The following is a 27,473-nucleotide window of genomic DNA, read 5'->3' on the forward strand; positions in this document are numbered from 1 at the left end:
CACCTGTGTGATTTGGAGAGGTTGGTCACCCCTGTACCTTGTTTCCTCAGCTGTAAGTCATGAAAAACAGTACTTACCATGCATGGTTCCTGAGAAGGCCATCAGAGATCATATTCACGAAGCCCTCTGCCTCCTACCCAGCTACACTAGGAGCAGCTGTTGTTTTCAGTCGAAGTAGGACTTATGAAATGGTTGGGACGTAGAGACAAGAAGAGCACTTCAGGCAAGGGAAGCACTCTGAGCTTTTCCAACATCCAGTTTCAGGACATGGCTAGTGAGTGAGCTGCCTGGAGCCAGGGTGAGCTGTAGGGAGAGTGGAGCTGGCTCTGAACAGGTAGGCTGGGCAGGTAAATGGCAATGGCCCTGGGCTCTGCTTATAATGGGGGCCTTGAATGGATAAGCAGGAACGGCCTCCTTAAGCAAAACGGTGACGGTAAAAGATTGCTCTGAAAAACTGCATACCGTGAAGGAGGGGCCCTGGAGTCCAGTAATGACCAGAGAGAACAACCAGGCCCAGAATGGGGTAGAGCAGGGCACAGGGCGTGTTCCACGAGTTGGGGAATGGTAGCTAATTGGATGTACGTGTGAGGGAGGGCGGAGAGGTAAGTGAGGCGATTCAAAAAAAGAGTAATGGGGACTCTGAGAGCACTGAAGTGTAAGTCCTCGTTCCTGCCTGGCGTCGGTTCAAATCCCAGCTCTACCACTTCCTGATTTCGTGAATCCTGAGCAGGTCACTTAAATGTTTTGAGTCTTAGTTTTCCTCATGTGCAGTATGGAACTAACCTGAGGGTCTTAGAGTATTGCTGTGTTACATGAGATAATACATTGTAAAATGCTCCAATCTGAGCCTGACCCAAAGTAACCGTCCAGAAATCCTGGTGACTATGCGCATCCCCCACACGGAAGGATCATTGGGGAGGATCACCAAGCAGGAACTGGCATTCCATTTGATACATTTATGGAATCATCCCAGCGACGCCATGGAATGAGCATTGTGGTTATCCCCACTTAACAGATAAGGCAACTGAGCCTGGTAGAGGTTAAGGAAATTGCTTAAGGACAGTAAGGAGGGCACCATGATTCCTAGCCGCTGAGTCCCAGGCAAGACCGCTTCTTTCCGTCGGGATCCACCCCTTCAACCCCACCCCGTAGCCCCCCGCCCATGCCTCTGCCTTTCCCCGCAGGTACGTGTCGGCACTGACCACGCCCGCGCGCCTGTCTCCCGTGGACTTCCACTACTCGCTGGCCACGCAGGTGCCGACTTTTGAGATCACGTCCCCCAACTCGGCGCACGCAGTGTCGCTGCCGCCGGCCGCGCCCATCAGCTACCGCCTGGCGGAGCAGCAGCCGCTACTGCGGCAGCCGGCGCCCCCCGGCCCGGGGCCCGGGCCGGGCGCGGACATGCAGCGCAGCTACGACAGCTACTACTACCCCGCGGCGGGGCCAGGGCCGCGGCGCGGGGCCTGCGCGCTGGGCGGCAGCCTGGGCAGCCTGCCCGCCAGCCCCTTCCGCATCCCGGAGGACGACGAGTACGAGACTACGCAGGAGTGCGCGCCCCCGCCACCGCCGCGGCCGCGCGCTCGCGGCGCGTCCCGCAGGACGTCGGCGGGGCCCCGGCGCTGGCGCCGCTCGCGCCTCAACGGGCTGGCGGCGCAGCGCGCACGCGCGGCGCGGGACTCGCTATCGCTGAGCAGCGGCTCTGGTGGCGGCTCGGCTTCTGCCTCGGACGACGACGCGGACGGGGCGCTGGCGGCCGAGAGCACGCCTTTTCTCGGCCTGCGCGGCGCTCACGACGCGCTGCGCTCGGACTCGCCGCCGCTGTGCCCGGCGGCCGACAGCAGGACTTACTACTCCCTGGACAGCCACAGCACGCGGGCCAGCAGCAGACACAGCCGCGGGCCGCCCCCGCGGGGCAAGCAGGACTCGGCGCCCCTCTAGGGGCCCCCGCCGCCCGCCGCCCCCTCCGCCTCGCCTGCCCCACTGTCTTTAAGGAGGACAGAGACCACCGCCTGGAGAGAAAAAGGAGGAAAAAAAGAAATAAAAATATTTTTATTTTCTATAAAAGGAAAAAGGTATAACAAAATGTTTTATTTTCATTTTAGCAAAAATTCTCTTATAATACTAGCTAACGGCAAAGACGTTTTTATAGGGAAACTATTTATATGTAACATCCTGATTTACAGCTTCGGAAAAAAAAAAGAAACAACAAAAAAAAAGAGAGATGGGCCAATTTTTTGACTCTTTAATAGAAACCTATATTGTGGTGCCTTTTGCTGTACGCTAATCTGGGGCTCCTGGAGAGAAGTCGGGTTGTGGGGTGGGGGGTAGGGGAATGTAGGATCCCAAGCTGGCAGGGGTGAGAGGAAGCTGGCAAAGAAGAGCCTGCTGGGTGCTGGTGGGGGCGGGGAGGGGACTGGCCCTGAGGAAGAAAATGAGAACAGTAGCAGCTTTGCCCCCAGGCAGATCTTGAGTCCCCGACCCCCTGAAGAGAAGGCAGGGATCTAGGCTTGGAGCTAGTGCTGGGGTCAGGTAACATTCAGGGGGAGACTTAAGGCCCAGCGACAGCAACCAGAATGGGGAGAGGGCCTCCCTGTTCCTTACAGCTGCTAAGGGAGGGGGCACTGAGACAGAGATCTTCCCGACAGTCCTGGCTCCAGGGAGGGGGCAGCTCTTCCAGGGCCCCAACTTTCCGGCTCCTCCTCCCAGTGGCCTCCAGGATGCCCTTCCGTCCTCTGCAGCACCTTCGTTTACAGGTTGTCTTTTCTATTTTATGCCTGCATGTCCTTTGCATTTCAGATTCTTTAGATTGGATGCATGGTCACGCTGGGACCAAGAAGAGCCACTCCACAGTGTATTTGATTCCCCTTTTAGCAATAAAGTTAACACCATTTCTTCCAGACCCCAAGCCACCTACGACTTCCACTCCCTCTCCAGCCCTGTCCTCCCCACCCCCGCAAAACTGGGTCCACTGCTAATTTGTCAAAAAAGTAATTGTTTCAAAACAAAACAAAACAAAACAAAAAATACACCAAACAAACAAATGGGAACCCTGCCCTGAAATGTCCAAACACCTGACTGTTGACACTTGAACATTTTTATATTATAAATAAAATCAGAAATAACTCATGTTTGACTGTGTGTGCCTAGCCCCCTGGTGGGGAGAGAAGACAAGGAGGACCTGGGTGGAGATGGATGGATGCCGGTGTGGAGACTGGAGAGGGCCAGGGTAGTCCCAGGGAGGAAGAGACAGTCCCTCCAATCTACCTGGCTTCAGCCCCTAGGACAGGCTGCAACCCTCCTCCCTTTTCCAAGAATATTCACAAGGTATCCCCCCTACCTGCCAGGGAACCTGTCCAAGGGGCTGATGCATATTACTCTGCTTTGAGCTCAGTCTCCGAACCCTGGCCCAGTTCCTGCCCTGGAGCTACTGGGACTGCACTGAGGCAGCAATTTCCGGCCTATGTGGGTGAGAAGGGAAGGCTTGTGGGGTTGGCACTAGGGCAGCTGAGGCAAGATGACCCTTGCGGCCTCAGGCATGTCACAGGCAAAGCCTGGACATGCAAGATGGCATAATGGGTACCCTTGGCTGCCAGGAAGACCACAGCTGCTGCAGCTTGTAAGCCCACAGGGTGTTGTGCTTCTCCCAGCTTTATAGCCCCTCAGAGCCAGGGCCTGTCTAAACCTGCAGTCCCTGATGAAGGCATAGAGAAGGCAGATGGAGGTCCAGGGTTAAGAAGCCTTTTCCCTCATTGACTCATTTATTAAACCAGTGCCCAGTGCCAGGAACCCTTATGCTCCAGCCAGACACAAGGGAGTCTTCTATCCAGAGGTCTCAGATGGTTGACTTGAGCGTGCACATGCACAGATGCCCCTAGAATGTGTGTGGTCAGTTTAGAGACCTGCAAATGGGAGGGCCTGAGAGGCTTAAGGTTGAGAGGAGTTGAACTCCAGTTCCAGCTCTGCCCTCCTTGGCGGTGTGACTTCTCTAGGCTGCTGTTTCCTCAGCTGTAAAGTGGTGATGCTGACACCTACCTCAAAGGATTGTTGTGGAGATTATATATAAAGCACCCAGGAATGCTTCTGGCACATGATGCCTATTAATGGTTAATTTGATGATGATGGTATCCTGTGCTTTGCATTCTTGAATCACAGAATGGCAAAAGCTGGATGAAACGGAGGTGATGAGGAAAAGTAAAGAACTAAAATCATTGTGTTCACTGTGGGGGTGCTGGGGGGAAAAAGCACCTGTTACAAAGAAACAAAGGAAAGAGTGAACTAGATGGTATATAAACCTGCAAATCACTGATCTCTCCCAGGCCCCATCTTGTGATCTCATCCAGATCCCTTTGCTAGCTCTGAGTTAGTTTACTGTTGGCTTTAAAATTTTCTGACAGCCAATAATTCCTCTATATGACTTCTGACCTCTATGTGAACCCCAATAATTGTGAATGACTTCTTGGTGAACCCATTGACCTTTTCACAAACCCTCAGGATCAAATTTGACCCTTCTGAGGGCTCTGAGTTGCTGTTACCTTCTAAATTTTCAGTTAGAAACCACCTCTGACTCCAGTGAACCCACCTGACCTCTATGTGGACCTCAATAATTGTGACTGATGTCTTGGTGAACCTCCCCTGGACTTTTTATGACCCCAGGTAGTTGTATTGAATAGTTTGGTAGCTTGGTTTTCTGCTCTGGATCCTAAAACACCCACCAGGAGTCTAAGGCCAGAACCTAATGGAATTCACCACCCATTCATTTCACAGGTATGAATGGGACCTGGGAGAGATGTGGCCAGAGAGGCTCATTTCCCCCTCTGTTTCTCAAATTTCTGCCTTGAGATGTCCTTAGTGTGGCCCATCAGGAAGAGGTATAGCCCTGTTAAGGAACTTTCCTACTACCACCCTGCCCTCCAGGAGCACTCAGGACATTCAGGTGGCTTCCTGAATCAGAGTCTTCTTCTCCACTCCAGTTCTTTCTTCTCTCTCTGCCAGGTCAGTTTTGGCTTTCTCCCCAGTGCTCCCAGGGTTCCAAATGGTAATGGTGACTGCCTGTCCCTTCTCCACTAGACTGTGAGCCCCATGTGGACAGAGAGCTGCTCAGTCCTTTTCCCACCGCACTATCCTCAGCACCTAGCGCAGTGTGCAGCACTGGTGACCTTCAATGAATAAGAAAATGAAGGTTGAAGAAACACTGTGGTCAAGGGTCAGCCCCCAGAAGTCCCTGAGCCCACAGCCACTTCCCAGGACCACCAGGTGGCGCAAACCACTTAATAGCATCTCACCCGCGGTCCTCCAGCCCCTGGATTTGGACAGTCCTGGAAAATGGGCATATTACGGGCGGAAGTTGGGGGAAATATGATGGTCCATTAGAATGCAGGAAAAAATATATTAGAACTTTCATTTAGGTTTATTTTCATCTCATCTTTTTAAATTTCTATTTTTGTGTATGTTTTATAATGTACATAATATTTTAGTACAGTAGTACATGTATATAATTTACAATAAATAATTATACAATTAAGAAAATGAACTAAAGATTTTTTTTACTGATGGGAGACATCACTAGTGCTCAGGGAAGCCTGTCTGCAGCAGACAGAAACTTGCTCCTCTGCTTTCACTCACCCACCCTCATGAGGTGGAGGGTGGGAAGTTGACCCCAAAAATCGAAGACCTTTGAGCCAGCATGGAGAAAGTACAGAGAGCTCTGTTATGTCACATTGCTCTTTCAAGTTCATTTAAATGAACGCTTACTTCCCCTCAGCAAAACGAAGGGCCCAGATGGTTTGGGTATAAAATACACATTAGCTAATCCAAATTAAATAATCTGGATTTAAATCACTATATATTTCCACAGACTCATACATACCTTGTATCAAATGTGAGCGTGCTTGTACATGTTAGGTACTTAATAAGATAACCCAACCTTGCCACTAACTCAATATGTTACCACATATCAAAATGCTGCCCAAACTAATCTATTTTAAAAGTATAAAGGACCTGCTCATCATAGCTCACTGAAGGCCCATCACCTCCACCGCTGGTCCGTCTGAGGAATTCAGGGTTTACAAGATACTAGTCTGATCATCACATGGCAGAGTTTTCCATCCTTCTCAGGCATGTCCTTAACTAGCATTTCTGAGTCACTGGAAGAGTGAAAGAAATATCAGCTTAAAAACCAATCAGCAACTTCTTACTCCACCTTTCCCCAAGACCAGGAATTAATGGCTTCCATAACCTTCCTCCACCAAACATCTTTGGGCTTGTTGACAAGTGGCTGTTTGCAAGGCAGAGTGTCTTTTATTCTGGGAGCAGTAGGTCTGTAAAAGAGGCCACCTCTGGAGCTCAGAGACCTGGCAGCACCAACATAAAGACCAAAATATAAACAAGGCCATGGTCCCATCCCACTAACACCCCAGAATGCCCATGGGACAGATGGGGTAGCATACACACACACACGCTGTCTATTTATTCCAAACATCAACTGTAAGAGCAGTGTAAGTCACAGGTCAGCCGGAAGAGGGGAAAAGGGAGTGAGAGAAGGTTAGCACCTTCTCTCCCAGAGTGTCTGGGCCACCAAGGGGCCAGGTAACAGCCTTTCTCACTAACAGGTAGAGTTCTGAAATAGGCTTTCCTTCATCTTTTTTCATCTTGATATCAATGCCAAAATCATCTTTAAAGGGTTCCTTATATATATATAATTCTTATATATATACATTTTCGTCCATATAAAAGAAAGTAGGAGTGGCCTCCATGAATGGAAGGTAAGGTGGACACACACATGAGTAGACAGCTTGACATCGAGAGAGCAGGCCCAGGTCCTGGATTATTGCAAAGGGAGGCAGGAGAACAGGGCGTGGTTCCAGAAGCTACGGGGTGGGTGGCGCGGGCAGGATGGTGCCGGTGGTCCACAGACCTGCTGCTGTTCAAGTCTGAGGAAGGTGGATGAGAACAGGTGGAGACCCAAGCTGACAGCTGGAGTCCAGACCTGCCCTTGGGAACAAGAGAGATGGGGGAAGGAACTTGTGAGAAGGGGAGGAGGGCCTGCAAAGCCAGCTGCCCTTCCTTCTCCTCCAGTGAGATCGTCGCTAGAGCATGCACACAACTGGCCTAGACAATGAGGCTTGGTGGTAGAGAGGAATGTGAGGGCTGGAGAGAAGGTCTGAGGCCCAGATCAACCCCAGAAAGCAAGAAGATCAGTGCCACAAAGAATATCTCCATCTCCCTGGGCCACAGGGCTCTCCACACCCCTCTGGCTGCCTGTCAACTGCCTGGAGCTGGCACGAGTGGCCCCTGGCTGGAATTGTGCTCACTGACCCCTCTAGGGACATTTGCCTGCCTCTGGGGCCTGCCCATCCACACCAGCTAAGTGTCAGGCCCCGTGGTATCCTTTGTAGCTCTGCTGCCAGTCATAGTCCCGTGGCCCTGACTGAGGGCGGGGCTTGAGTGTGTCTTGCGCAGAGAAGGGTCGTCCCCTTCCAGAGTGGCCAGTCGGGCCTCAATCCGCTCCAGGTCGTCTGAGCCCACTTTGATTTTCACAGCCAGGAGGTGGATATAGGTCTCATAACGGCTTTTCTAGAAAAAAGGCAGAGAAAGGCCAAAAACAAAGTCAAAGGACAAACAAGAAAATGCAAAAAAAACGTATTTGGACCTTATGTGACAAAAGACTAATTTCCTTATTATTCAGAGTACTCTCACAAATCAATAAAAAGGAGATAAACAATCCAATTAAAAAATAGGCAAGGGGCATACACAGAACTTTAACTCCTAATTTTAAAAATTCAAGTTAAGGGGCAATGATGAGTATGACAGCAAAAGTACAGATAACCAAAATAAAAGTTGACAGATGGGATTACAAAATTTAAAACTCTTGTGTATCAGGGTGCCTGGGTGGCTCAGTCAGTTAAGGGTCTCTTCAGCTCAAGTCATGATCCCAGGGTCTTGGATTGACCCACCCCCATCAGGCTCCCTGCTTCAGTGGGGAGTCTGCTTCTCCCTCTCCCTTTGCCCTGCCCCCTGCTTGTGTTCTCTTTCTCTCTCTCATAAATAATAAAAAATAATCTTTAAAATAAAGGTAAAAGTGCCCTAAATGAAATCTTAAAAAAAAAAAATCTCATGTGTATCAAAGGACAATCAATAGAGTGAAAAGGCAATCCACAGAGTGGAAAAAAATATTTGCAAATCCTCTGATAAGGGTCTACTATCAAGAATATATGAAAAACCCCTACAACTCAACAACAGAAATACAACCCAACTTAAAAAGGGCAAATATCTTAGACATTTCTCCAAAGAAGACATACAAATAGTCAATAAGCTCATAAAATGGCATTCAACACCACTTGTCATCAGGGAAATGCACCTCAAAACCACAAAGAGATACCCTCTCACACCTATTGGAATATCTACTATCAGAAAAGTCAGAGAGTGAGTGTCGGTGAAGGTGTAGGAAGATTAGAACCCTCATGTGCTGCTGGTGGGAACCATGGCCTACCGCCATAGGAAACAGTCTGGGGGCACCTGGTGACTCTTGGTTTTGGTTCAGGTCATGATCCCAGGGTCAATGAGATGGAGCCCTCCACAGGGCTCTGCACTCACTGGGAAGTCTGCTTGAAATCCTCTCTCTCCTTCTCTCTCTCTGCCATACTCTAATAAATAAATAAATTTTTTTTTTCCAAAAAAGGAAACAGTATGGTTGTTCTTCAGCATTAAAAATAATATTGCCTTGTACTCCAGCAGTACCACTTCTGAGTATATACCCAAAAGAATTTAAGGCAGGTCTCAGAAATATGTGCATACCCAAGTTCATAACAACACTATTTACAAAAGCCAAACGATGAAAGCAACCCAAATGTCCAGCAGCAGATGAAAAGATAAGATGTGGTATCTACATACAATGGAATAGTATTCTGCCTTAAAAAGGAAGGAAATTCTAACACATGCTGCAACATGGATAAACTTGAGCATAAGCCAGCCACAAAAACACAAATTCTATATTATTCCACTAATATGCAGTAACTAGAGGAATCTGCAGAGACAGAAACTACAAGAGTGTTTGCCAAGGATGGGGCAGGGGGAGTTGGAGAAGAGTTGCTCTTTGATGGGTATAGAGTTTCAGTTTGGGAAGATGAAAAAGTTCTGGAGATCGGTTGTACAACAGTGTGAGTAGGCTTAATACTACTGAACTACACATTTAAAAATGGTTAACATGATAAATTTTATGCTATGTGTGTTTACAATTTTTTTAAATTTTTTAAGATTTTGTTTATTTATTTATTTATTTGAGAGAGAGAGAGACAGAGATAGAGAACATGAGAAGGGACGAGAGGGAGAAGCAGTCTCCCTGCTGACCCAGGGCCCCAGGATCATGACCTGAGCCCAAGGCAGATGCTCAACCAACTGAGCCAGCCAGGTGCCCTGCACAATTAAAGAACTTTTAATTCAAATTAAAATAGCAATGAGATACCCCTTACTATCAGATTGGTGATTAAAACATTCAGGAGTGTCCACTGCTGGTGAGTAACGAACAGAGAAGTACATTCATGAGCTATTTAAAGTATTACAAACCTGGGGTGGGGAGGTGCTGGGTGGCTCAGTCATGAACCATTGGACTCTTGATTTCAGCTCAGGTCATGATCTCAGGGTTGTGAGATCCATCCCTGTGTTGGGCTCCATTCTAGGTGTGGAGCCTGCTTAAGATTCTCTCTCTCCCAGGGAGGTGGGTGGGGGCATGGGGTACTGGGTGACAGGCATTAGGATTGCACATGACGTGATAAACAGTGGGTGTTATACAAAACTGATGAATTAGTGAACTCTACATCTAAAACTAATAATGTACTATATGTTGGCTAACTGAATTTAAATTTAAAAAAAAAAGATTGTCTCTCTCCCTCTGCCGCTTCCCCCACCCCTCTCTCTCAAAAAAAAAAAAAAAGTGTTATAAATAGGTAAACATTTATAACATTTATAATTGGCTGACTACAACTGAGGGCCTGACTCTGAGCTTCCAGCCCTCACCACAGTCAGAAGAGGCTGAGGTCCTAGAAGAAGCAATGACAAAGAGTGAGAAGACACTGTTCTCACACAACTCTGCCACATGAACAGAAAGACCTTCACTGTTGGGCTTCACCCCCCTCCCTCCACACTCCCCCAGTTCAGCCAGGGTAAGTGAGAAAGACCAGAATGCCAGAGTCACACTCAGTCATTTGGGCTAGGATCCTGGTTCCTACACTTCTTAACCGTCACCTCAAGGAAGTGGTCTGCCCTCTCCAAGCCTCAATTTTCCCATCTATAAAATGCAGATAATAACCCATTTCAACAGAGTTGACATGAGGATTAAATCAATCAGTACAAGGGAATCATGCTGACAACTGGCAAGAGATCAGTCCACTGTAGTTGTTGTCATCCCTTTTTTTCTCTTTTTAAACGTTGCAGAGAGAGTGGGTCTGAGAAGATTTTGAAAGCTGTACCACTTTATTTTTTGAAAGGTCAGGATCTTCCCTGGGAACTCTCCTCTCTTCCTCACGCTTCAGCAGAAAATAAATGTAGAAATGCAGAGACTGAGATCGGTGACTTACTGCCTTTCCTGCCCCAAAGGTTCCATCTAAGCCTCTATATGGTCCATCCCCACCCCAAGCAGGTCAATACAAAGTCCAGTCCAAAAGGGACCAGTGGTTCCTGCCTCCCTCCCTGAGGCTGGCCCCCTCTCGTTCACCTGATGAAGGCGATGCTCCATCAGCCCATTTACAGAGGATCAGGAGGCAGAATCAGGGTGGGGGCCAGAGAGAGGCAAGATGGAGGGGAGGGAGAACTTAGTTGCTGTGCCTGATAAATATCTGTGGAAGAGGAAAGGGAGACAAAAGTGGGATGGGTCGTGCAGGTGGGCTTGAGCTGTTTATGGTTTTGTTATAACAGCTCTCCGAGAGGCTGGGTCATGGTGGGGGGTGTGGAAGTGAGGAGAGTCTTGGAGAAGAGTGGGGGCCAACTTGTGCTCTTTGAAAGACACAAGTGAGGCACAACTGTTTGATAAACAACTGGCAGCCAGACTGCACAGCCCGGCCCACAGGAGGCCCTGCGTGGCTCATGACTGGCTCAGGGGAGCTCCCAAAGTGGAGAACCCTCAAACCAGGAGCCCCCGGCTGCAGAATGATATTGGTGACAGGAGAAGGAGGAGAGCCGGCTTCCTCCTTCTGCCCCAGCCCTGTCCTTCGCAATAGCGCCCAAGTAGAACCCACCTCAAAAGTGAGATAGTGCTCCTTCAGCCGGTTCTCCTCAGCCTCCTTGGACTTGACGCCCTTCTCTATGGGGTGACACCTGTGCTCAGCCAGCTCCGCAGTCACCTGCCTCAACTTATTCTCATGAGAACGCAGCTGCTCCTCCTACAAAGACAAGCCCCGGACTATGAGGTCCCACTCTCAAGAAGTCATAGACGTGAGTCTGCACCTGTCATGCTGGATCTGCTTCCACAAAGGAAAACTGAGGCCTGGCCAGTGTCATCAAGTATGTGGGGGACCTAAGGGAGTGGTCCTCCACCCTCTTCCTTCCCACCTTGCTTTCACTGGCATCAGCCCTCCAAAATAAATCCACAGCAGACTCGGGAGATGAGAGACCCTCACGCTAGAAGGCCCACACAGACACCTGACACAGACACACCATCCCACCAGAACCAACATCCCACACTGGTTCATATGGACTCACACATGCACACACAAACACAGTGGACCAAGGGACAGTCTGGCCATGGCTACACTTGGCTCCATATGAGGCACACATTCTCTTGGATTCTTGCCCAGGCACACGTGATGGTCAAAGTCCCAGCATCACACGCAGACAGTCAGAGACACTGTCACTCACGGACAAGTGTGTGCATACGTCTCACCCACCAAAGTACAGGCAGACTACTTGGTTCTGTGTGGGCAACGAGCTGCGTGTGTGTGTGCGCGTGTGTGATGCATGAGTGCGGTGGGGGGGTGTGTACCCAGCAGCTGTGCATGCACATGTGCACACGAGTCCCCATATGGTAAATGCATGCGTGGGCTGTGTGGAAGGGGCACCATCTGCACATGCACAGGGACTCTGGGCAGAAGCTGTTGCTGAGGGGCTCAGCGGACAGACCCAAGACAAGGGCCCACTATGAAAGAGGCCCTGACAAAGACAGGAAGTATGGAGCTCCTCCTGCCCTCCGCCTCCCAAGGGGTGCTCCACCATGTATCCTCTCCTCTCCAGAAAACCCCTGAAAAACTCAAGTACTGATGAGCAAGAGGTTTTTTAGGATTACCAATAAAATAATTCAGGGTAAGTAAGAAGAGCAAAAGAGCCCTAGATGAGGACCCAGCCTGTCTCCCTGTGACACAGCCCGTCCCTGGCTCCCTGTGACACATACAGTCTCTCACATCCAAGCTCAGACATGCACCATGCCCAAGACCCACAATGACATTGTCAGGCTACTACACCATTGGCAGAGAAGAATGCAGGCCTCTGTGTGGTGCCTATATTATCCACCCCACTGAGGGTGGCCTCAGTCTTCCTATCTGTAAATGGGCATGGGGTGCAACGGGGATGGAGAAGATCTGTCTCTTCACCCTGTCTCTTAGCCCAAGACCAGGCACCATATAGGAGACGAGGTAGAGACTGCTGAATGGCGGCCGTGGGGAGAGGTGCTGGACGCAGCCTGAGGAGGTGGTGTTGGGGTCCCAGGAGATCATACCTGGCAGAGGCGAGTGGTGCAGGAGGGCAGCAGGGGCCGACAGAACTTCTTCATGGAGCTGACAGCAGCAGGGAAGGAGGGGGCCGAGAAGATGGCAGCTACCAGGTTGATCCTAAGGATCCAGGACAGCATTTCTTCCTTGCTCCTGGGGACAGGAGGAGAAGGAAGAGGGCACCAGCTCCTCACAATAGGACTCCCTGTCCCCTACCCAGCACCCAGGACCCACTGCTATCCTGGCACAGGGTGGGAGTCACTCCTTTCACAAAGGGGGACAAAGGAGTGAGGGGGGATGGCAGAATGGGGGCTGGGTGGGTCCGGTCAAGTCTGTGTAGGGAGCTCGCCTCTGTCCCAGCTTCTGGGTTAAGACCTATATTTTCACATGGAAAGAAAGTTCTCTAGGTCCAGAGTTGACAGTCATGGGTCAGTGGGCCCAGACTGATCCCTGGATCAGTGGATCCTAGAAGAAACAGGCAAGGGGTATCCCCACTCAAGCCTCTGGTCCCTGCCCCACTACCTCGCCCACAATGCCCACTCCCATCCTGAGAGGTCCTCTACCAGCCTCTCTGCTTTTAAGCTCCTCTGACATATGAAACTCCAATCTCAAGTCACAGAATAGGATTTAGAGGAGTGGAGGGAAGGCCTTCCGGGGACACTGTAAGCCGAGTCTTTCCCATTCATTTCCCCACCCCGATTTACAGTGAGGGAGGATTCATTACGACCCCATTTGCCCTGATGTAGGGACTTCAGTGTGCACCAGAATGTTTGGCCTGTTAGAACACAACTGCTGGCCCAGCCCCGCAGCTGCTGATTCAGTAGGTAGGTCTATGTGGGGCCAGAAAAACTGCATTTCTAATGTGTTTCCAGGAGATGCTGACAGGCCCACACTTGAGAACCTGTACTTCAGGGGACCCCAGCTGTCAGTCTGTGCCACGCAAACACACTCACTCTTATGGCTGACACACTCACTCTTATGGCTGACATGAGGGCAAGCCGACAGCGCCTCACCTAAGGCGAGTGAGGAGCAGGGTGCAGTCAGTCAAGGCTGTAGGCCCTGAGTGCAGGGTGGGAGGGAGGGCCTCCCATTCCTACTTACGGTGCCTGGAAGAGGAAGACCCTCCAGTCAGCTGTCTTCAGCTTGAGCACATTGGACTTCTTGCTGTAGTCAGAGGCCCTGGTGGCCAGAGCATGGTGCACGCGAATGGCATTCTTCAGGTCGCCCTCGGACAGAGCTTTGTCAGGCCTGTACTCATCCTGGACAAGTGGGCCGGGGGCAGGCAAGCCTCTGTCATCACCAGGCTTGGGTTCGCTAACCCACACTTCCTCCATCCTCGCCAGCCCTCCCTCGTGCTCCCACCCCTGTCCCTCCCCTCCCTCCATTCTTTAGCTCTTGCCACTGTGGTACCATGCCCACCCCAACAAAGCCCACCAGCCACTCCTCTCCACAGCCTGGTTTATCCCAAGGCTCAGAGCTTCCACTGTGTATCTTCTGAGCCCTGGTATTTGAAAGATTCCTCCCTGAAAACCCGAAGCTCTGTGAGCCCGAGTCAGGCTTTAATGAGGGAAGGACTCAGCATCTGCCTAAGCCCCAGGTCCTGCCAGGGACACTCTGGGCACCACTAGACAGGGGCTGGTTGAAGGACAGCACTGACCCTTCCTGGGTAAGGGATCTGGGACAGTCTCTCACCTTCTGTAGATACAGGATGGTCCCTTTGAGCACTGCGTAGAATTTCTTCCAGCCACGCCTTCCACGGGGTGCTAGGGATGGGGGTATGGGTAGTGCAGCCACAACTATGCAGCCCGATATCTCCTCCCCTGCATGCCCGTGCATGTCTACCAGGGTGTGCATCCCTAGAGCAATGACTATGGGAGCCAGAACCTCTCCCCTGAACTAGCATTCCTCCCCATGCCCCTTCCCCCGCTGACACCCACTCCTCTTGCCATCCATGTCGGCGTGAGTCTTCCGAGTCAGCACACCATGCTTGTAGGTGGTAGCGCTGAGAGCCTGCGGGATATCCAGGAAGGGGTTGCCACCATCCAAGATCCGTGTCACTTTCTTGGTGCCTGTCCCAAACTTGTCATCCACCAGCTCAGACAGTGATTTCCTCAGCTCGTCCTCATCACTAGGAAAATGCTAGGCCTGAGCACCATCTCCATGGAAGCCTTAGCCCCACATGGACATGTTCTCTTACCCACCAACCCATCTTTAGGAAAGAGTCAGAGGTAATGAGCAGAGATAAGAAGGTTCTGATTCCAGATCACAGATCCAGATCTTTGATCTGTCCCCTCACTCTTCAATTCTGACCCATGTCCTCTGAGCTCTGATTCTTGGCCTCCAAGTCCTCTCTAATCCTTACCACTGACTACAAAGGTGGAGACCTTACTAATTTTATTCCTGGTCTTTCTTCTCCTCTTTCCAACCCTGAAAGCCCAGTCCCAGGGAGCTGTGACCCATAGCCAGACTGAAGTGGCTGCCCAAGCCCCACAGACACTGTCTGAGCTGGCCCTGGGCCAGTAGATGAGGACCCTAAAGTTTAGGTTCCCCATTAGAGCCCTGGGAGAAAATGTCAGCTCTTCCCAGGGTTGTTGGGCTTCCTAACAATCTTTACATGTGTGACCTCTACATGAACCCAAAGACCAAGGTTGCCCTGGGGAGCACAGGAGGCTGGGGCAGCCACTTTCCCCAGAAGCCTCTCAGTCTCCTGACCCAGCAAGGTCACCACACCTCTTTCCAGATGGCTGGGCACCTCCAGGTCTCACTGCCTTTGCAGGGGAAGAAGTTGGCAGACAACCACCTCTCTCTACTGCCAAGAGAAGTAACTACATAAATATGGTCATATTCTTAGTGTTATAGGGGGATTCGTGCCTCCTGTCTGCCTACCTCCCAAAACGGGAAGAGCTATCATCATTGGAATAGTGCCAATATCCCCAGTACAGAGAATAAGTTGTAGACATCATGAAACTAAAGTCACAGTTTAATTAATTCCATACAAGTTTAACATTGTACACTTTTTATCAAGACAGAAAATGTACCCTAAGGGGAACTTAACACCTGGTGCTGGCCAGCTGGACAGGGGTCACCAGAGCTGTGGTTTGGGAGAAATCAGCACCATGGAGAGTGACAGGAGTGTCCTCCAGGCGCCGTCAGCCACTCCCCCTTCTCCTTCCCAGTGATTCACTTTCCCTATACCTGTGCCCATGGGTACTACTCACATGGCCCATTCCAGCTTTTCATTCTTGATAGAGTTGTAAAGGGTCTGGGACAGAGGAAAAGAGAGAGGAGTTCAGATGAAGAGTCAGAGAAATCTCCATCTACCTTTAGTAATGTGGTTGCAGTGAGGAAGCAACTTTCTAGTCAGTGGGACAAAATAAATGTTTGATTCACAACTGTTGGATGGGCGAATGAACAAGGGATGGGTTGGGTGGGTAGATGGTTGTTTAGATGAATGGGTGTATAGATTTGAGGAAGAGTTGGGTAGATAGGTTGGTGGGTAGGTGGATGGGTGGGGAAATGGGTGAATGTGTGAGGGGAGGGGCAGGCGAATGATTTTCTGGGTAGGTGAATGGATAAAAGGATTGGGGCATGTGAGGTTGGGTAAATGGGTAGATGGGGAGAAGTGGATAGGTGGGTGTTGGGACTGGGATTATTTAGTCTCACTTACAAATACATTCTTAACAAGTCCTTCTGGATGGTAAAGAAGATAATTATGATAAGAAGAGTGACAGAGACAATGTCCTATTTTTTGGCCTCCAGACCCACTATCGAACTCCCTTCCTGGTATCATCATATCCTTCAAACTCACTATCTGAAACTGAACTCATCAGGACAGTTGGGTGGCTCAGTCAGTTGAGTATCTGACTCTTGATTTCAGCTCAGGTCATGATCTCAGGGTGGTAAGATCAAACCCTGCATCAGGCTCTGTGCTGGGTGTGAAGCCTGCTTAAGATTCTCTCTCTCCGGGGCACCCGGGTGGCTCAATGGGTTAAAGCCTCTACCTTCGGCTCAGGTCATGATCCCAGGGTCCTGGGATAGAGCCCCACATGGGGCTCTCTGCTCAGCAGTGAGCCTGCTTTCCTTCCTCTCTCTCTCTGCCTGCCTCTCTGCCTACTTGTGATCTCTCTCTGTCAAATAAATAAATTTTTTAAAAATTAAAAAAAAAAGATTCTCTCTCTCCCTCTCCTTCTGCCCCTCTTCCTGCTCACTCTCGCACTCTCTTAAATAAATCTTTAAAAAATAAAAATAAAAAATAAAACTGAACTCCTCATTTACCCCCTAAAAAACCTGCTCCTCTTCCTCCAAAGCAGAGAACTGACCAGGCCTAAAAGGCCAGAGTTCTACCCTGAGCTTCAGCTTTAGGGGAAAACTAGAATACCATAATTCCTGGTGATGTTGGAGAAATGAGTGAGTTTTTCCCTGTGGTGATGACAATGACATTTGTAGTGATGGTGGTGTTAGAGATAAAGGTGCTGGTGACGGCAGTGGCAGCTATGACAACTGTTGGTAGCTTTGAGGGTTACTGTGACAGCAATGAAGAGAATGGAGTGTTAAAACAAATCTCATAAAGTGTACCCCTCTGTCTAACTCACGAACAGGTAACAGTCAAATGTCGAACTGGTAACAGGTAACAGTCAAATGTTGAACTGGATGGTCACTAACTCTATCCCGAAGTCATGGTGGCCCTGACCCCAGTATTAAAAACATAGACTTTCAGAAGGGCCTGGCTGGCTCAGTCAGGGATCTTGGGGTCATGAGTTCGAGTACTATGTTCCATGTAGAGATTACTTTTTTTTAAGATTTATGTATTTATTTGAGGAGCGGAGGGGCAGAAGGAAAGGGAGAGAGAGAATCTTTGGCAGTCTCCTTGCTGAGTGTGGAGCCCAAAGCAGGGCTCGATCTCACAGCCCTGAGATCACAACCTAAGCTGAAATCAAGAATCAGACACCTAACCAACTGAATGACCCATGTGCCCCCGATCTAGAGGGGTTTTTTGGTTTTTGGTTTTTTTTAAATCCAGACTGTCAGGATGTAGTAGAGCAAAGACCTCTCTCCTCCCCACCTGCTCCAGGTACATTTCAGGGGATAGGAACCCTTAACAGGTTTTACCTTCAGCAGATCTTTGGCAAAGTCTTGGCCATCATTCAGCTGGTCCAAGTTGGCAATGAATTGCTGGCAGGACATCTTTTTGCCAATGTTCTGTAACAGAGAAATGGTTCTGCCTGAGAACAGGGTTGGAGGCAGGTATGATCCCCATACCCTGCCCTGCCCAGCCAAAAGTGATGAAGGAGCATCAAGGGTAGTAATGAAAAATACTGCCTAGAATTCCTTTGTATCCAAGAATTCACAAAACTCTTTTTCACTTTTAAGATTCTATGTGATCCTCAATGAGAAGTTAGGAGTTTTCCTCAAACCCAGATGGAATCAGGTTGAATTAAATAACATAACAGATGACATCTGCCAGGTGCCTAGAATGTTTCAGATATTGTACTTGACATGCATTATTTTATTTCCTTTTCATAACAAGGAGAAAGTGAGGTGGGTGTTACTATTATCCCCATTTGATAGGTAAGGAAACTGAGATGTAGGAAGGTGAAGTGATGTGCCCATGATCACACAGCAAGGAAGTGGAAGGGCTGAGTGTATCTGACACCAAAGCCCATGCTCTCACCCGCTACTCCATGGTTAACTCTCCCAAGGTCACACAGCACCAGGACTTGAACCCAGGCCTCTTGGCTGCTGAGCAGAAGCTCTGTGTATTCCGTCACAATTGTCTCACCCTCTCACCTGTACAGAGGGGCGGCAAGACCTCCAAGAGGTAGGTGAAGTGAGGGAGAGGTTTGTCTTAAGAGAATCAAAAATCAATTTCCACCAATACACATGGGTACCCCATGCTGAGCTGGGCTGGGACCGAGGGAACCCAAGCAGAAGGCCTCACTCCAGAAGGCACAAAAAGACAAAGAGCTGTAAATGACTATACCCCAAGTTCTGCATTTTTTAAACCACTGAATAGCAGAGGGGCTCCAGCCCTCCAAACCCAACACCTGATGTGCATACTTTCAGATTCTTCTTGCAATATCCATGTCTGAGGACACACTGAATGGCACTTCACCTTTGTGAAGACAAAGACCCTTGAACACAGGATACTTATTGGCGTAGGAGTTTGTGGATTTAGGTTGGCTATAAGACACTATTTTCCAAGACCTAACTACAGATGGCAATAGGTATTGGCCCCACAAAAAGACTTCATAATAAAATAAGTTTATTACATGTTTCAGAGTCTTTAATATGATTGTGTGCATTGAGAGTCTCCAAAGGAAGGATTCCATGTACAGCCTCTCAAATTCATTGACCTTGTCAGCATTTTAACAAGGAGAATCTATTAACATCATGTGGACATTCACATAACACAGAAAATAATCCAGGAAACAAGGATATAAGGCTTTATAAGTAGCTGACAAGCAAGAATTTTCTACACCTTTCCAAAAGGTTAAGGAGACATCCTACCTGCACCGTGATATAGTATATTTCATATATTTATGTGGGTATTTTATACATACATATATGTATTTTCATATGTCACCACTTATGTGTGCATTCATTATAGAGGGATATGAGGCAATAATGTCTGGGTTCCACACACTGAACTTTCCACAGCCACCTCAGGAGTTCAAAATAAAAAAAAAATAACCAGGCAAGATTTTCAATCCCAGAAATGATGGGCTATCTTGCTGCAAATGAATGTTCCTAACTGAAACAAATGCTGGTCAAAATATCAAAACTTCTGGGTGAAGGCACTAAAGAAATGTAAGAGCAGTGGGAACTTCAAGGGTAAAGATCCTGCAAGAAGGGAAGCATGGAGTAAGCCCCATAAGGAGAAGCTTTCCTACCTGAAGCATTTGCTGGTTCACAAGGAGTGGCCAAAAGGGTGAGCAACTGAACAGTCAGCAGGACTGAGGAACAAAAATGGGAATTCAGAGCCCACCAAGGACAAGGGGCCCTGGGGAAACACCCCAGTCAGACTTCAATACAAATGTTGGAATTAAGAAAGGAAATACTAAAGGGATTTTTCTGACAGAAGGAAAATTATCCCAGATAGAATCATGAAGAAGCAGAAAAGAATGAAGAGTAATAAAAAGGATGGCTACATCCAAATGAATACTGATTATATAAAACAATGATATGATAAGAAAGTTTTCTGGGGAAGGGCACCTGAGTAGCTCAAACGGTTGAGTGACTCTGGATCTCGGCTCAGGTCTTGATCTCAGGGTTGTGAGTTCAAGGTCTTAAGATTGTGTTGGGCTCCATATTGAGCATGGAGTCTACAGAAGAATAAGAATAGGAATAAGAATAAAGGAAGGAAGGAAGTTAGTTAATTAGTTAGTTAGTTTTCTGGGGAAATAAAGTATAGAGAAAGATCCAATAGTTTAAAAGGTGACAACAGTAATATACAAGTTAAGAGGGAGAAATGGAGTTAAACTTTTTTAAGATGATTTCATTGCCCAGGAACTGGAAAAAATACATTAATAAGTTAGGATGCACTGAAAACAACAAAAAGAAATCTTAAAGAATGAACAACTAACAGGCTAAAGGGATAAAAGGGAATTCTAAAAAATGCTTAAATAATCCAAAAGTAGGCAAGAAAGGAGAAGAAAAGGAACAGAGAATGTTAAGTCAGAGAAAACAAGTTGTATCCTGGTAGGTTTAAATTTAATTATATTAGTAATTCATTAAATGGTCAAATTAATGGGACACCTAGGTGGCTCAGTCGTCACACGTCTGCCTTCGGCTCAGGTCACGATCCCAGGATCCTGGGATGGAGCCCTGTGTCAGGCTCCCTGCTCTGCAGGGAAGCCTGCTTCTCCCTCTCCCACTCCCTTGGCTTGTGCTCCTGCTCTCTCTCTCTCTCAAATAAATAAATAAATTCTTTTTTTTTAAATGGCCAAATTAAGAGGCCAAGATTATCAGATTTGATTTTTTTTAAGTGTATCATAAAAGACATACCTTTTAAATATAAGGAGACAGAAAACTTAAAAACAAAGGGTGGAAAGAGATATACATGCAAACACTAACAAAAGAACTCCAGTATAACCGCACTAATATCTGAGAAAATAGCTTGAAGACAGGAAACTTTACTAGAGATAAAAAGAGACACTTCATAGTGATAAGAAGGCCAGATGATATAAGCATCTGAAATGTGTATGCATCTAATAACATAGTCTCAAAAAATAAAAGACAAAAATTGTCAGAACCAAAAAAAGAAAGATACATTCACAATCTTTGTTGGAAATTTTAACACTGCTCTCTCAGTAACAGAAGAACAAAAATACTAAACAATTCATTATCAACAATTAGATAAAATGGACGAATTCTGGAAACACACAAACTATTAAAAATGCTCAAGCAGAAATAGAAAATCTGAATAGATCTATAAGAAGTAAAAAGATTGAAGGACACCTGGGTGGCTGAGTAAGTTAATCATCTGCCTCGGCTCAGGTCATGATTTCAGAGTCCAGGGACGGAGCCCCGCATCCGGTTCCCTGCTCAGCGGGGAGTTTGCTTTTCCCTCTGCCTCTCACCCTGCCCTGCTCATGTTCTCATTCTCTCTCTCCCATTCTCAAATAAATAAATAAAAACTTAAAAAAAAAAAAAGTAAAAAGATTGAACTAATAATCACAAAAACCTCCCAAAAGAAAAGCCAAAAACCAGATGACTTCGGTAGTAAACTTTACCAAACATTTAAAGAACAATTAACACCAATACTCCTGAAACTCAACCAAAAAATTGATGAAGAAGGAAAACTTCCTAACTCCTTCTATAAGGCCAACATTACCTTGATAACAAAACCAGAAAAAGATCACAAGAAAACTACATAACAATATCCCCCAGAAATATAAATGCAAAAATCCTCAACAAAATACTAGTGAACAGAATCCAGCAGTATTTTGAAAGGATTATATACCACAATCAAATGGAATGTACCCCCAGTAATGCAAGTGTGATTCAACAAAGAGAAATCTAACAATGTAATACACTACATTACTAGAATGAAGGGTGGGGAGGAAAGCCACATGTTCATCTCAATTGGTGCAGAAAAAAACATTTCACAAAATTCAACACTCCTTTCATGATAAAAATAAAAATAAAACACTGAACAAACTAGGAGTAGAAGAGAACTTCCTCAGTATGATAAAAGGCATTTATGAAAATTCACAGTTAACACCAAACACAATGATGAAAGACTGAACAAGCTTTCCCTCTGAGATTAGGAAAAAGCAAGAATGCCCACTTTCCTCAGTTCTCTACATTGTACTAGAAGTTCTGGTCAGAGCAATTAGGCAAGCAAAAGAAGTAAAAGGCTTCCAAATTAGAAAGAAGTAAAACTATCTCTGTTCATAGATGACATGACCTTGTATACAGAAAATCCTAAAGGACACAACCAAAAAATGAACACATTCAGCAAAGTTGCAGAATACAAAATCAGCACATAAAAATCAATGTTAAGTAAAGAATAATCACAAACTGAAATTAAAAAAACAATTTCATTTACAGTAACATCTGAAAGAATTAAACACTTAGAAATAAATTTAACCAAGAAGATAAAAAGACTTGTATACTGATAACTACAAAAGATTGCTAAAAGAAATTAAAGACTTAAATAAACAGAAAGACCTCTGGTATTCATGGATTGGAAGACTTAATCTAGCGACTATGGTAATACTCCCCAAACTGATCTATAGATTCAATACAATCCCTATCAAAATCCCAATGGCCTCTTTTGTAGAAATGTAAAACCTTATACTCAAATGCATATATAATTGTAAGGGTTCCCAATACCCAAAAGAATCTTGGAAAAGAACAAAGTTAGAAGACTCATACTTCCTGATACCAAAACTTACTAAAGACCTACATAAACAAGACAGTGCGGCACTGGCATAAATATAGACATATATATCAATGACACTAAATTAAGAGTCCCTAAATAAAGCCATACATCTTTGGCCAATCAACTTGTTTTTACTGAAAAATCTGACATAAAACACTGCATCCATTTAAGGTATACAGGTGTTACTTTGATATATTTATATATTGTAATATTGTGGTCAGTTAATACCACCAAGACCATCTAATGAAGAAAGAATGGTCTCTTGAACAAATGGTGCTGGGACAATTGGATATCCACAGCAAAAGGATGAAACTGGACCCTTACCTTACTCCATATACAAAAATTAATTCAAAATGGATCAAAGATCAAAACATAACAGTCAACGCCATAAAACTCTTAGAAGAAAACATAGGAGTAAATTTTCATAACCTTGGATTTGGCAATGGTTTCTTAAATGACACCAAAAGTATAAGCAAAAAGGAAAAAAAGAATAGAGAAAATGGATTTCAAAAAATTAAAAACTTCTGCATCAAAAGATATATCAAGAAAGTAAAAAGACAACCCAAAGAACGGGAAAGATTTCTGCTAACCATATATCTGATAAGAGTACCATATCCAGAATACATAAACTCAACAACAAAAACACAAACAATGCAATTAATAATGAACAAATCATTTGGGGCACTTGGCTACCTCAGTTGGTGGAACCTTCGACTCTGGATCTCGGGGTTGTGAGTTCAAGCCCCATGATGGGTGTGGAGATCACTTAAAAATAAAACCTTCAGGGGTGCCTGGGTGGCTCAGTCATTAAAGGTCTGACTTCAGCTTGGGGCATGGTCCCAGGGTCCTGGGATCAAGACCCACATCAGGCTCCCTGCTCAGCGGGAAGCCTGCTTCTCCCTCTCCCATTCCCCCTGCTTGTGTTCCCTCTCTCGCTGTGTCTGTCTCTGTCAAATAAATAAAATCATTAAAAATAAAATAAAAATCTTTAAAGGGCACCTGGGTGGTTCAGTTGGTTAAGTGTAGGACTCTTGATTTCAGCTAAGGTCATGATCTCAGGGTCATGAGGTTAAGCCTCCCATTAGGCTCTGTACTGAGTATAGAGCCTGCTTAGGATTCTCTCTCTCTTCCCCTCTGTCTTCCCCAGCCTCTTCACCCAACCGCACTCCCACATGCGTGTGTGCTCTAAAAAAACTCTTAAATAAAAATATTTTTAAATCAAATCTTTGAAAAATAAAAAATAAAAATAAGCAAAGGATTAAGGATTTTTTTTATTTATTTGCGAGAGAAAGCACATGGGTGGGGGGTAGGGGAAGGGGCAGAGGGAGAGGGAGAGAATATCAATCAACTCCCCACAGGGTTTGATCTCACAACCAAGATCACGACCTGAGCCAAAACCAAGAGTCAGAGCTTAACCAACTGAGCCACCCAGGTGCTGCTAAGGATTTAAATAGACATTTCTCCAAAGAAGATACACAAATGATCAATAAGCACATGAAAAGACACTCAACATCACTAACCATTTGGGAAAGGCAAATCAAAACCACAAGAAGATATTAAGATGGCTACTATCAAAACACAGAAAACAAGTGCTGGCAAGGATGTGGAGAAATTGGAAACGGGTACAGTGCTGGTGGGAACATAAAAAGGCTCAGTCACTTTGGAAAACAGTACGGCTGTTTTTCAGAAAGTGAATAATGATATTAGCATATGATCCATCAATACCACTCCTGGGCATATACCCAAAAGGAATTTAAAGCAGGGCCTCAAAGAAATACCCATACATCCATATGTCCATAGCAGTATTATTCACAGAAACCAAAAGGTAGGAGCAATCCAAGCGTCCATAAGCAGACAAAAGGATAAACAAAATGTGATACATACAGAAAATGGAGTATTATTCAGCCTTAAAAAGGAAAGAAATTCTGTCACTGAACCATGAAGACATTATGCTAAGTGGCACATATCAGTCACAAAAATATAAATTCTCTATGACTCCTCTTGTTTGAGGAATCTAGAGTAGCCAAATTCACAGAAGCATTGAGTGGAACGGTAGTTGTCAAGCACAAGGTAGAGGGTGGGTGTTGTTTATTGTGTAGAGAGTTTTAGTTTGGGGAGATAATAAAGTTCTGGAGCTTAGTTGCAGGGCAGTGTGATATACTTAACATTATGGAACTAAACTACATAAGATGGTAACTTTAATGCTATGCGTATTTCACCACAAATCAAAATTTTTTTTACTATAACTGTTAAATAAAATTTTTTTAATCCAAAAAAAGGGGGGGGCAAATTACTCAAGTAGACCTTTCTCCAAAGAAGTTGTAAAGATGTCCAACAAAAACTTGAAAAGATGTTCTAGCATCACTAGTCATCAGGGGAATGCAGATGGAAACCACAATGAGATACCGCCTCATACCCACTAGGATGCTGATCCCTGAAAATGAAAAGGAGTGGGGTTTTCTGTTTGTTTGTTTTAAAGATTTTATTTGTTTGACAGCGAGAGAGAGAACACAAGCAGGGGGAGTGAGAGAGGGAGAAGCAGGGAACCCGATGCGGGGCTTGATCCCAGGACCCATGACCCTGACTTAAGGCAGACACCCAACGACTAAGCCACCAGACATGCCCAGGAAAGGCAGTGTTAATGAGGATGTGGAGAAACTAAAAACCTCACACACTGGCGGCGGGAATTTAAAATGGCTCAGCCACTATGGAAAACATTTTCACAGCTCCTCAAAAAGTTAAGCACAGAATTCGCATGTGAGGGAGCTAGTCTATTCCTAGGAATTGAAAACAAGTGTTCAAACAACAACAACAATTGTACACGAATGTTCACAGCAGCATGATTCACAATACCCAGAACGCAGAACAATCCAAAGATCCATCGGCAGATAAACGGATAAACAAACTGTGGTATATCATGAAGTGGAAGGTTATCTGGTCCTAAAAAGAATGAAGTATTGACACATGCTAGAAAGTGGATGAACTCTGAAAACAAGCGCAAGTCAAAGAAACCAGGCACAAAAGGCCACATATTATATGACTGAATTCACATGAAATACACAGAATAGGCAAATCCAAAGAAAAAGAAAGCAAATTAGGGTTGCCAGGGGTGGGAGAAGGGTGTGACTACTAATAGGCACAGGGTTGCTTTTGGGGTGATGAAAAAGTTCTGGAAGTATAGAGTAGTGATGATTGCACACCATGTGAATGTACTTAATTCCACTGAATTGCATACTTCAAAATGGCTAAAATGGTATGTTATGTGTACTTTACCCCAATAAAAAAACAACTAAGAATGTACAGGACTTGCATGACACAATTAAAAGGCTTGACCTTATCTACACATACAGAACATGACAAGCACCAGCTACAGAATGGACTTCCTTTACAAGCCCACATGAAACATCTATGAAAATTGTGCATCTGAAGAACATGCACCGAGCCCCTCTGCCAGCTGTTTTATTCCCTCTCTAACTGGAGCTGTTTCTGGGGCCCTCGCAGGCCCCACCTTCCCGAGATGCCCGCATCCACCATGGAGTGCAAGGGGGACAGCTCCAAGCAGGGGAAGCCGCTCCCGTGGAGAGCCTCTAGAGACCTCACGGAACTGCAGCCAGGCCCCTGGCTAAGCACCATCTCCTAAAGCCAAGGAAGCATACATGGCAAATCAGAGATCTAGTGAGGTAAGTAACTTGCCCCAGGCCATACAGCAGTCATGTGAGGAAGCACAGGGGACTCTGGCCCAGAACCCTTTCCCCTGATCCTTCTGCAATAGTGCCTCAAGAGAGAACACCGGGATCCTCAAGGTCTACTGCCTGCAGATACCACCACCCTGACCCACCCACGAGAGCACCAGGAAGTGTCTGGTGTTTCTCTTCAGCCGCCGGCACTGAGGTGGGCCAATGGCAACGAAGGTCCCCCCAGCTTAGGGGAATTCTCAGCCTAAGGGGTCACTGGACAGTGGCCACTGCCATTCATAACCATGGAGCAGGCCTTCTAGAACTTGGCACGGCAGGGTCCTGAGGTTGCCCTGAGGCTCGGCCAAAGGTGTAGCATCCTTAGTGCTCTTTCTAAGGTGTGCTAGCAACACTTGTTCTCCGTAAACAGAGTGAGCCATCTGGGGAAGCATTAGCTGGTTGACACAGCACTAGCTCTGGTGACATTCCCATGGAATATACTTGTCTTCTCTCCTGTTCCACGCTCAGGCTGCCAGCCCATGACAGCTCTTTATGCCAAGGTCAGCAAGGCTGTCACCCTTCCCAGGCCAGGCGCCCCAGTGTGCCCACCTGAGCCAGCCTGCTCAGGCTGCCATCAGGCTGCTGTTTTCATATTCATGACCCTCCACCTAGGCCTTGGGGGCTCATTCAAATGTTAATATAAGTAATGAATACCATTGTCATTCTTATGTAATGACATTATTCATAATAAAATCCTCACTAGGTGCCAGACCCTGACAGTTGGTGTTGTGCATATTAATTCTCTCCATTCTCCCCAGGACACTAGTCAGAATATCATTATTCCCACCTCACAGGGGCATAAACTGAGGCACAGAGAGGTCCAGAGTCTTGCCCAGCGTCACAGAGCTTCCATGTGGAGGCAAGAGGAGGATCTGCAATTAGGTGTGTCTTAGCTCTTTCTTCTACTCTATGCCCTGGGCTTTCTTGGTTAACTCCAGCATGATACTGGATGGCCTCTTGTCCCCAGGAGTTAATGGAAGATCCCCAAATCAACAGAGGGACCCTGAGCTCCACTAGGTGAGCAATGATGGGGCAGTGACTGGTAGGGCCAGATGAAGTGATGGGGAACACAGAAGGGAACATGGAGATGGGGGTTCTGGGCTCACAGGCATGCACACCACCAGCTACACTTACCACCTGAAGGAGGGCAAGAGAGCCCAA

The 27,473-nt window shown here is 46.7% G+C and overlaps 2 protein-coding genes across 6 annotated transcripts in view; one reads left to right on the top strand and one right to left on the bottom strand.

Moving 5' to 3' along the window:
* Positions 1 to 3,126, top strand: part of NRG2 (neuregulin 2) — a 175,680-nt gene extending 172,554 nt beyond the window's left edge. The window contains 1 exon segment of the mRNA XM_032336550.1: positions 1,185 to 3,126. Coding sequence (XP_032192441.1) covers positions 1,185 to 1,938 — 754 coding nt within the window. The 3' untranslated portion in view covers positions 1,939 to 3,126.
* Positions 3,127 to 3,207: 81 nt separating this feature from the next.
* The window catches only part of PSD2 (pleckstrin and Sec7 domain containing 2), a 137,038-nt gene continuing 112,772 nt past the window's right edge, over positions 3,208 to 27,473 (bottom strand). For 4 of the 5 annotated variants that reach the window (XM_032336526.1, XM_032336530.1, XM_032336529.1 and 1 more), the window contains exons 8-15: positions 17,802 to 17,892; positions 15,911 to 15,954; positions 14,630 to 14,820; positions 14,385 to 14,455; positions 13,794 to 13,951; positions 12,701 to 12,845; positions 11,229 to 11,372; positions 3,208 to 7,572 (exon numbers count right to left, since the gene is read on the bottom strand). In XM_032336526.1, coding sequence (XP_032192417.1) covers positions 7,363 to 7,572; positions 11,229 to 11,372; positions 12,701 to 12,845; positions 13,794 to 13,951; positions 14,385 to 14,455; positions 14,630 to 14,820; positions 15,911 to 15,954; positions 17,802 to 17,892 — 1,054 coding nt within the window. In that variant the 3' untranslated portion in view covers positions 3,208 to 7,362. The remainder of the gene's footprint in view (positions 7,573 to 11,228; positions 11,373 to 12,700; positions 12,846 to 13,793; positions 13,952 to 14,384; positions 14,456 to 14,629; positions 14,821 to 15,910; positions 15,955 to 17,801; positions 17,893 to 27,473) is intronic. The other variant, XM_032336527.1, reaches the window with a different exon arrangement.

The sequence above is a fragment of the Mustela erminea genome, chromosome 3, assembly GCF_009829155.1.
Source record: "Mustela erminea isolate mMusErm1 chromosome 3, mMusErm1.Pri, whole genome shotgun sequence".
In the NCBI taxonomy this organism is placed as follows: domain Eukaryota; kingdom Metazoa; phylum Chordata; class Mammalia; order Carnivora; family Mustelidae; genus Mustela; species Mustela erminea.